Below are 10,625 nucleotides of genomic sequence, written 5' to 3'. Positions count from 1 at the left end.
ACACTATTAGTTTTAAAATTATTATTCTTGGAAATACTTTTTAAAAGAACTTTGTAATTGAGTAGGTATACTACTGCATTACATATTTCAGGTTCCGTGCAAAGGTCAAAACTAATAATGTAGGTAAAAAAACTATTTTTATAAAACACTAGCTGGCCCGACAGACGTCGTCCTGTCCTAATGTGGTTTTATGTCAAATGCTCAGTCATTTTCAATATGAACTCGTTCGCATGGCTCAATCATGTCCTGGTTGGAGCTCGTTCGCTGTGCTCACTTGCCTTCAGGTTAACACTTCAATATAGGTAATATAGGTTACACTTCGTTTTCAAAAGGTTTACGGTTAACAAAATGTACAGATATTATTTTATTGTTTTGTCACAGAACTTCAACCATTCTGTTAATCTGATATAATAGATTTTTTTTCTGTGCTTTATTATTATGGCTGCAGCTTAGATTGATAATATTACTATAATAATGGAGTAAGTGAAACCATTTCAAAAACATTTTCGTATTTCTGTCCGTATCTTTTTGCAGCCTAGTAACGTTACCCGTGTTTAATGACACAATAAATTAATTGGTTAGTTGGTCTTTAAAAGCTAGTTTACCATGGATAAGGATTAAATCGTTAGTAAATAAATCTTTACTTACGATTGATTGTAGTACTGAAGTTATTTTCTATAATCAATAATTTTATTAACACAAGTAATAACATATTGTGATAGAGGGTAAACGTGCATAGAAAACTAGATACATAACTATTTGTGTTGTTTTAAATTTCTAAAATATAAATTTTCCCTCTCAAGCTTTAAACTATATAGATTAAACGTTGGGCTTATACTCCATACATCTTGGGTTAGTCTATGTTTTAACTTAAGTCAAATAACCCATTTGGCTTTCTATTGACGTAACACTTAGAATTTAATGTCAAATATATTCGCACAGCACCATAATTAGAAAATTAAATCAAGTATCAAGTGGTAATTGAAGATTTGATGCTACTGGATTAGCGTCAAATTGTCCTTGAACATCCAATGTCGCAGCAATCGAGCAAACGCCACAGCCACACTTATTAGGAAGGAGGAGAAACGGCGACGTGATTTGGTTGGAGATGGCAGTGTTGTAGTTTGTATTTGTAGTAGACACTGGCACACTTACCACCACTTACCACTTACTTCCACGGACGAAGAGTTGGAAGTGTAACCAATAAATAAATCAACTGTTCATCAAAAAAATGAATGGGTCTAATAGTAAACCTACGCTATCAATGGAAGTTTAGCCTAAAAAGATGTACTTCAAACTCTCCATTAATTTTAGATTGGACATTACCTATACGGGTTTTATTTCGTAAAGGATTTCGTAAAGGAAACTGGTAGTAAAATTGATAAATGAAAAGAAAATTATATAATTGATTTATAATTGACAAATATTACTTGGGTGAATAGTATATAGTAAAATTATTTCCTAAAGAAAATTTTATTATCCCTACTGAAATGAAATGAAATGTCTTTCGTACTCCTCACGCGTAGCCTACTCCTACGCAGTTCACGTGAAGACTAAGTAAACAAAACAAACGTCAATATATCAAAACCATTTTGTGTACGATTATAAGAGGTTTTTACAGTACATTATAACAATGCCTTTAGAAAAGGGATTTTTCTCCAAGAAAAGTCCTCAAAGCTGTGGACGTATGCGTTGAAGGTGTGCTACACAAAACGTCGGATCACGGCAATAATTAACCAAACCTGATAAAAAACATTATTCGTGCTTATTGTGTTTTGTGAATTTAATCGTCGTAAGTAAAGTGTCTTGATATCACATTTCGTTTTGATAAAGGCATTATCAAAGAACTCGCACACCGAGGTTTGCACGAGATTTGAACCCTGGGACAGAACAGAAGTCCCGCGCTCTATAGGCCACGCTTTATAGTTTACATGCACTATGGTGGAAGTAAGTCTTCCACCATGTATATGCCCTGCCCGTGAGATGTCAATAAGATTTTTTAACTTGTTCTGGTAGCCGCTTTATTCCGCACGACACTCGCACTTTCGCCGGTCGACTTGAGGAACCGGTCCATTCCATCGTTCCTTCTGTCGCCCGACGTTCCGATTCTACGATTCCAGCTGACACGGATAGACAAAGACGTCCTGTTTTTTCTCCATCTATCACCGTTGTTGACCTCAAGACGACAGTCACGTGATAAACTTGTCTCGAGTCGTGCTAGGAAGTGAAACTACAGTCGTCAGTGGAACTCGTTAATATAACAATCATCATTGGGTAGACAGATTGTCTTTATAATTGATAAATTAACAGTCTGTCAAGGGCGTCGTCAGGATATTTTTTGTATGGGGGGGGGGGGTGAGTCAGATTTACCTTATGTATTTAACTATCTGATAAACTAAAATATAGGATGCACTTTTTTGGATCTTGTGATCAAAATATTTATCAAGAAAGATTTTAATTCACAATGATTGAAAAAAAATGTTTGTTTAAGGTCTTTGGTCACCTCTGCTGCCTTTCCCAAAGCAGTCTACAAGTGCCTGACGAGTCTAACACTAATCGTTAATCGTAGACAATATTGTACATTAATTATTCTTTCTTTGCAGGCCTATCTTTGCATTGTCGTGTTTGGAACAGTCCTTTTGGCCTCAACAGACGCTGGGTACTACAAGCGCCCTCCTCCTCCCAGCAAGTTGCACTACCTTCCCAAACCACCTCACCATCTTTACAACAAACCAAACTTTCACTCCTATCGTCCCGCACCCATCCACGCCCCTCGCAACCCCATCAGACCTCCTCCTCGTCCTTACATACACAAGCCGAATCCACCTTCACCTCCACCCTTTCCGCCAGCCTCTTGGAAGTCTCACAACAACTTCCGCGCCCCAGTGGTAAAGGAGCAGTTCCTTTCTTCTCCGCTATCTTTCACGCCTGAGGTCACTCAGCATTTCCTTCAGGATGATGATAAAGGACCCATCCACACCATCCCGGCACCCAACCTGAGCCCGGCAGACAAGCCACCTAACTTTGACCAAGAGCAGCACAACCCAGCACTGAATGCTGTGCTCAAGCATGCGGCTGAAGCAGTCAGAGCCAAACCTACCACATACCAGGTATGGTTGTTTGATCAATACTGTTTCTAATAGTTCAAAGTCCTAATTGTATAATGAAGCTAGGAAAAGATATTTAAATTTTGGCAAAAGGAAATCAATTAAGGAAGATTATATCTCTTTTCAATATTTGTATCTATTTTACTCTAGCGTGGGAGCAGGGCCAGGTGGCTGTGATGGTAGTAAGTCAGCTGGGTTGCTGAGGGGTTCCTGAGTTAGGGTTATAGCGCTCACCTAACAATTAACAGGTAGCCAGTTTGATCCTGAAAAAGGTCTATAGCTTTTTGGAGGTTCATAAAATGGGAAACTGGGTCAAGCTATCCTCAATAGTTGGGCTTTTAATGGATAGTCCTGGCGTAGAAAACAACTGATCAGGGCCAGTAACAAAGCTAAGTAGTTCATTCATTCTTCATTGATCTTGCATCCCTAATCAGATTAAAAACACACCCCGTGATTGTCATGATACCTCAAAAGTAATGGTGATAAGCCATAGCTTAAGATATTTTTAATCTCTTAATTTAACTCTACTTAACATTTTAACCGGAAAGCTTTTCTACATTTTGTAGTACCTATAACCTAAAGTGATGTTGCTTCTTGCTATTTTAACATATTTGTATTAAATTTCTTTAGGTCACTGAGGATCCAAGCGTCTACAAGCCGTTCTCTGGAACTTCAAGCTACTTCGCCCCCGACCCTGACCCTAGTCTTCCTACCATCGAGGTGCCTCAGACCAAGGACCCTTACTCTGTACCCAGCAATGGAGTCACACCCTTGGACCTGTACCAACAACAGGTAGCAGATCAGCAGGGGCAACAATATACTGATGGTGAGTATGGTCATTGATAGAAATAGACATAGCGTTCCTAGGTCTACGTTCAAGTCATAAACAGTTTTAGATTAATTAACGTTGTTGAATTGAGTGTAGAGTGTACCTACAGAGTGCACTGATGTCAAGTACTAACTTCTGTCTTTCAAATCAAAGCAAACTAAACTGAAGTGACAATAACTTATTATGAACTTTAGCATCTTCTACAGAAAACAACACTTTTTGTCTCCTACAGCATTGAAAATAAAAATATTAGGAAAGAATTTAATTTTGACAGTAGCGCATTTAGTGAGTGTTCTTTTAACTATTTTGTAATTGAAAAAAAAATGGCTAGAGCTGGTCCATAGATGAGCATGAGATCGAGATCTCTAATTCAGAATCCAAAAGTCAGCGATAGAAGAGGAACATTTATAAGTGAGTTGAGAGGTCTGACTTTCTATTTGCTCTACTTGGAGTATTAAAAGGTTTATCAGAAATTTCTAACTTTGAAAAAGGTTTCAATTTTGTAAAACTCAAGTCATGTTAATTCCACATATAGTAGAACCATGATAACAAGACTCATATGAGTTAAGACTTGTTGTCAACGTTGACTTCTTATCGAGGTTTGCAATAACATTGTGATTAGGGGTGAAAAACATGCTGAAACCCCTTGGGCTGTAGGTCTGCCCCTCCTACAATAAACACAATACGGGGTAAAATAAATTTGATGGAGAAGAGAAGAAGAATTCTAGGTGATTTGAAAATGATACTTGTTTTCAAAGGTGACTTGTTATCTAGGGTCTTCTTATCGAGATACAGTAACTGTAAACTTGAATTTTAGATACTGGAGAAAAATTCCATTCAAATAACAAACCAAAAGTAGAACCATGATCAAAACCAAGCTAGTAAAATTGTCTTTTTATTGATAACCAGAAGGTAAACATTTTGATATATAATTTTTTTTTTAATTTTCCCATTAGGTCTGGACAGGTTCTGTGTAAAATTTGCTTTATGACCTTTTTATTAAAAAAAGTATATACCCCTTTAAATAGATTAACACTACAGTCCAATTTCAATATAGAGCTGAGAAAATTATGTTTTTGGATGATTTCGTTTTTACACAATTATAAATTTCTGATTTCTTACTTGGAAAATATTTGGTTTAATTGTTCAGTTCCCCTACTTGTGGTAGAATGAGGAAAAAATACAACTAATAATATTTTTATCAATATTAATTTTACGGTGTTTCTGATCATATCCTTAGGCACCAAATAGTATTTTTATCCATAGTTACAGGCAACTAGGTATCTTAAAACTTAAAAACATATCACGTAAAGTGTACACTTTACGACCCTGACCTTCAGAACAAGCCTGACAAAACGGTAGTTTTCCCTCCAGAAAGTTTTGTTGGGTGACATGCAGCCTGATGGGAGACAGTGATGGTCAAAACAACCTGCTCCTGACATTTAGAACTTTCGCTGAGACTCCAGCCCACATTTTATTCAGACCACTTTCACTAAATTATAGGTAGTAATCTTGGCTATGTCCTTGAACAGTGATACTTAGTTTCAAGGGCATGTTGAGAATGTTGGAATTATTGTAATATTGCTATCTACGTTTATGAAGTAAATTGTATAATGTAGTATATATTTATATAGGTTTGTTCTTCATTCTATGCATTACAAAGCTGTCCATCCACTCACTATGAAATTTTGGAAATCTTTCTATGCCATGATGAGTTGATTTCTGCCTTATTACAAATATTAAAATATGCCCCTGATATATTCTAGTTGCATTTTCAAACTTGTGAGCATGATTTTATTGATGAATTTAAATCTTGACCTGAATGAAAATAACCATACTTGCTTTGATTCGTTTTGACAATTTATTTATTTTACATTACTAACATAAACAACCACCAATTTGTTTAAATACTTTTAACAAATCTTAAATAGTTTCTCATGCATCCGGTTTCACTCTTTGTTATGGAATTTTGCCTAGAGATTAGTTTTTATCTAAAATTATATATCTTTGGTCATTTGAGGCAAATAAACAGACTGTGATCAAATTTAAATTTGTAACTAAGATTTTAAAAAGGTAAGCGTCCAATGGAAGGAGAGAGTGCTCTTGCACTCAGCTGTTTTGAAGGTGCAACTTGATTTTCAGTTTTCTAACTCAGTTTTTATCTGCTGAAATTTAACTTGACATCAATATTTGAAAAAGTGAAAAAAAAAACTGGCAGTCGGTGGTCAGTTTTTTAGCCGTGCACGTGTTTTTAATGTTTTTGTGTCGTGTTTTGTGTTGTTCATGTATTATTTATTAAATTTTGATGCAATGAATTTGTAGAAATCCCATAAAAAATGTAGATAGTGATTTAGTTTGGTGTATGACTATGCAAACGACAATGGAGTGATCTCCGAAACAGCCGAAGTGCTATAACTTCGATTCAGAAGACTATAAGTCAGTAGCCTATATATTTTATCATCTACTAAAATTGGTTTATTACAAACCAAAAACATTTAATCGCTGAAATAATATCAACTGTGTAATGTGTGTCTTAGTACACCCGTTTAGTACACCCGCCGCGGAATAGTTCGGACACACGTCGTGTGCATTCATGACACGTCAAACGGTTCCAATCGTGATATCCAAAATCCGCTGACATGGCAACTTTAGAGGTTTGAGGAATTGCAGTGTGCTGACGTTCTTTGAGCAGCGATTCGTTGACACTCCTGCTCAAGATGATCGGCCTGTTGTTAATTATTTTTGTACGTCCACAAGAACTTAAATTATTTCTCTCCTTTTATTGAGACATTTGGTGAGAAATATGAGCTGGTTGGAACTAGCTCGGTTGTAGACGAAGAGGCGAAATTTGTTTCCTGACGATCGATTTTAGTGTAGCTTCTCTCCCTTTTGGATTATGTATATTCGCTTCGGAGGTCTTCCGCGTTTCATTCTTAATATTGTAAATTAACCTTGAAAACATTTAACAGTAATATGTATGTAATGTAAACCAAACTGAATATAACTATTCTTTAAAACGTTTAGTCCAAACTAACCAATACAGTTATTTTTGTTTACACGTAAATCAAAATGATGGAAGGGAAAATAATTTGTATCAGCTGTTTTTGTAAATTTCAGCTACAAAAAGGTATTGACGATAACATGGGCACTTTCAATGGCTGTAGGAGGAAACTGGATTTTCCCAGCCTTGTGACCAACTACAATATATTTCTCGTGGCCAAATCCCCCATATTAAAGAAAACTCCTCGGACAGAAAACAAGTTTGCCCATACATGCGTTTAGATTATAGGATTGTGGAAATGTAGACACAATCACTCATCTACCAATAATCCTACTCCAACTGTCTGTTCAGGATCTGTAAGTGGGAGCACGCTGAGTCCTCACGACCTGTATCAGCTGCTACATAATGCTCAACAACACCAACAACAACAACAACAACAACAGATGACACCTCAGTTGTACCAGCAGTATCTACAAGCTGCCTCAGCACACCAGCCAGCAACCAGTGAAGTCTTTCAGCAGGTGTTTCAAACTGGACTACTTTACCCACATTATCAACAACAGGTAATGTCTGTTATGACCATCAAGGGTCAATAGAAATGATTTAATTTTTAATTTATTAACCTAAAATATTTGTATTTTTGTTTCTGATCAATGTTTTTCCTTTCTGAAACGATACTTTGCAGCTTTTTTAGTTCACTGGTGTTCAGTCTTCTTTAAATTATCTATTATCAATTTTCCACACTCTTCTATTCCCAAAGAACAAATACATTGATAGGCACCCATATTTTTCGACAACAATAGGGAGCATTCCCACACTGGTTATTTTACGACCATGCCACTGGTGGGAAAGTAACTAAAACATAACTAAATTACAACACAAACCCAGCCTATGATGGAAAATCAATTTTTATATTGAACTGACTTCACCAGCATCTTAATAGTAGTTTAGGCAATGATTGCTTTAACACTATTAACGCGAGTTGCGTACACTACTTTACCTACGACTGTGTTTTAATTACAAAAAAATCACTACTCATAACTTCTAAGAGAGGTTTTCTTTTCGTTTATAACCTCCTATTGCCTCTGACAGTGATGCAACGAAACATTGTACTAAATACTAATTACACCACTCTATACAATTAAATTGGGCTGAACAGCTGATTAGTTGAAGTTTGAATCATTACATTTTGACTTCTTCTCTCTCAATCCTTGAACATCATTGGTCCGTTACCCGTGTTGTTATGAGTAAAACTATGCTGTTATGAAAGTAAACAATGCTGTTATGCGAAACTCTTCAATTCTAAGAACTGAACTGAAACGGCTACTTTAAAAAACATTCATAGCTCAAACTATTAACACTACATGTATGTGATTTTTCAATATAATCAAGAAATAATATTTAACAATTTCACAGGTGACTCACTTCACTCCACAAAACTTCCATCCACAGTTTGAGAACTTCAACTACAACGAGCAAACGCAAGAGAGCGCCCACGGCTCCGACAGTTTTCCATCCGCCTCCTCAATCAATGTTGGTGTAAAGCGAGCAGTCAACAAGGACACTGGTTCGGGAAACAGCGCCAACAGCATCAAAGACTATCTGGACAAGACGCAAGCAGAGTCTAATGAAGTGGGAGTCATCAGTAACCAGGTGGACTATGAAGACGAAGACAGTACAGAGACCATTGAGAAGGAAACTTTCCCGAACTTGAGAAATGTTTATTACACGTCTCTGCCAAACAAACAAACAGCAGACGCTCTAGCAACTCTAGCAGCTGCCGGTAGCATCAACCATCAGATGTCAATAGGTCCAGGCAACATCCAAGCGAGAGAAGAAGAAATGAGGAAACAGAAGATGAGGGAAGAAGAGTTGAGAGCTGAAGAAGAAAGGAAACGGCAGATAATCAGACATGAAGAAAAAGAGAGAGCGAATGAAATCAGGTATTACGAGGAGCAGAGAGAACAAAGCAGAAATCAAGAAATGCAAGAGCAACAAAATAGACAGGTTTTCAAAGATACAAGCGACAAGCAAAATTTTAGAAATCAAGATGAAAGGGAATCACAAAAGAGCGGTAAAGAAAACCAACAAGTCTTCACAGGTTCTGATTACAGTGAGGAGGAAATAATGGAAACTTCAGATAAAGACCAAAGAAATACCAACAGTCACATGCCAATAATTTCTATGAGACCGTTTGATGGATCCTATAGAGAGGGAGCTGAAAAAGAATCCCAAACGGAAGAGCAAAGTTACGAGGATTCTGATGCTGACTATTCACAAGAAGAGGTTAAAGAGATTAACAACGCAAACAAAATGACTCAACCTCCACCAACTGAAAAAACTGTCAACTACAACTCTCATCAAAACCAACTTCCGTTCGGTGCCAAATTAAGACCAAAACGAGTTTAGAAATATTTTTTATGAGTTTTGTACAGTACCTAGCATTTTATTTATTTATTTTTTAGCTACGTGTGTGTGATGAATCGAAAAGTGTTATATATTTCTACTGTACATATTGTAATTAAAGTTATCATGAATAAGATTGGAGTTCCACAGATATTTTATGTAGGCCTACATTAAGTAATAATATAAATTTTTACAATGCTATTTATTACACTCCACAGCACACAAAACATAAAATAAAACTTCCACATTGTATGCAGATTGTGTGTTGTGGATATAATATTTTTGTATACTGTAGTGATAAAATAAATTATTTTTTATAACTATTTTAAATGGAGAGTCTTGTTTCCTTGGATAAGAATCTTCCAAAAATGAATTTAAACTCAACAAAATTTTAAACCAAATTAACCATCATTAACCTCAAAACGTCCCTTGCTAAGTGCAGATACTTAGTAGGGTTTGTAAGTTAGGCAAAAGGGTATTACATTTTAATTTCTTCACTAATTTAAATACTATTACACAAAATGTGTACAAGCGGTTCCCGGTTCCTTTTCCTGGGCCCTGTTTCATAAAACTACTAGTCTAGTATTTACTAGTCCATGGACTAGTAATACTAGTGTATTTTACAAGTCTACGTTTCAAAAACCTACTAGTGTAAAATACTAGTTACTAGTGTAGGGACTAGTATTACTAGTGGTTTTTACTAGTGTATACAGCAATGTGTTTCATAAAGTTTTACTCTTGTAAATTACACTGGTAAATACTTGTCATTTTCTAACAACCTCTCTACACCCGTATTATTAGAAGTAGACTAGTATTTTTGAAAAGAGAGTTATTTCATTACTCACACCATTAAAAAAAATTAATTATTAAGTTCTTTTTGCAAGTGAGAATTGGCTCACGTTTGCAATTTAAGATAAAAAATAAATCTGTGAGTGCTAAAATGATAATTATTAGATATAAATTACAATCAATAAACGTGGCGTAGTACAAAATGAGAGAAATAGAATTTTATAATGTATGTACAATCGCCCTATTAGAATTAATTATAATTATAAGTTATCAATTTCTGTGAAATTTTAGTCTAATTTTACTTGAGTTAAATTTCATGGTTTTATCAACTATTTAGCTATCACAGAGAAAAGATTTTTAAGCTTTGAGAGAAACCAAATTAAAACCGCATACCGTATTGCATACAAAGATGTAACAAATGTATCCAACATTGCAACATTAATCAGATTATTTTACACCCAAGGCTAGGTTTTATTTAAAGACATTTTAATAG

At 35.7% G+C, this 10,625-nt stretch overlaps 1 protein-coding gene across 1 annotated transcript; it reads left to right on the top strand.

Moving 5' to 3' along the window:
• The first annotated feature begins 1,938 nt into the window (after nt 1-1,938).
• LOC129002851 (TPR-containing protein DDB_G0280363-like) lies at nt 1,939-9,666 on the top strand. The gene is made up of 5 exons (XM_054430948.1): nt 1,939-1,947; nt 2,604-3,110; nt 3,738-3,933; nt 7,289-7,500; nt 8,354-9,666. Exons 1-5 carry the CDS (start codon nt 1,939-1,941, stop codon nt 9,344-9,346), a joined length of 1,917 nt encoding a protein of 638 aa, XP_054286923.1. The 3' UTR covers nt 9,347-9,666.
• Nucleotides 9,667-10,625: the final 959 nt, after the last annotated feature.

This window comes from Macrosteles quadrilineatus, unplaced genomic scaffold (genome assembly GCF_028750875.1).
Source record: "Macrosteles quadrilineatus isolate MER2022 unplaced genomic scaffold, UCM_ALF_1.0 Scaffold_1__1_contigs__length_201487025, whole genome shotgun sequence".
In the NCBI taxonomy this organism is placed as follows: Eukaryota; Metazoa; Arthropoda; class Insecta; order Hemiptera; family Cicadellidae; genus Macrosteles; species Macrosteles quadrilineatus.
Note: the sequence above shows the minus strand (reverse complement) of the source record. Positions and strands in the feature narration are given on the sequence as shown.

Coding starts and splice junctions, on each gene's coding strand:
- LOC129002851 (XM_054430948.1), top strand. Junction 3,934..7,288: donor GGGGCAACAATATACTGATG/GTGAGTATGGTC, acceptor CTGTCTGTTCAG/GATCTGTAAGTGGGAGCACG. Junction 7,501..8,353: donor ACCCACATTATCAACAACAG/GTAATGTCTGTT, acceptor ACAATTTCACAG/GTGACTCACTTCACTCCACA.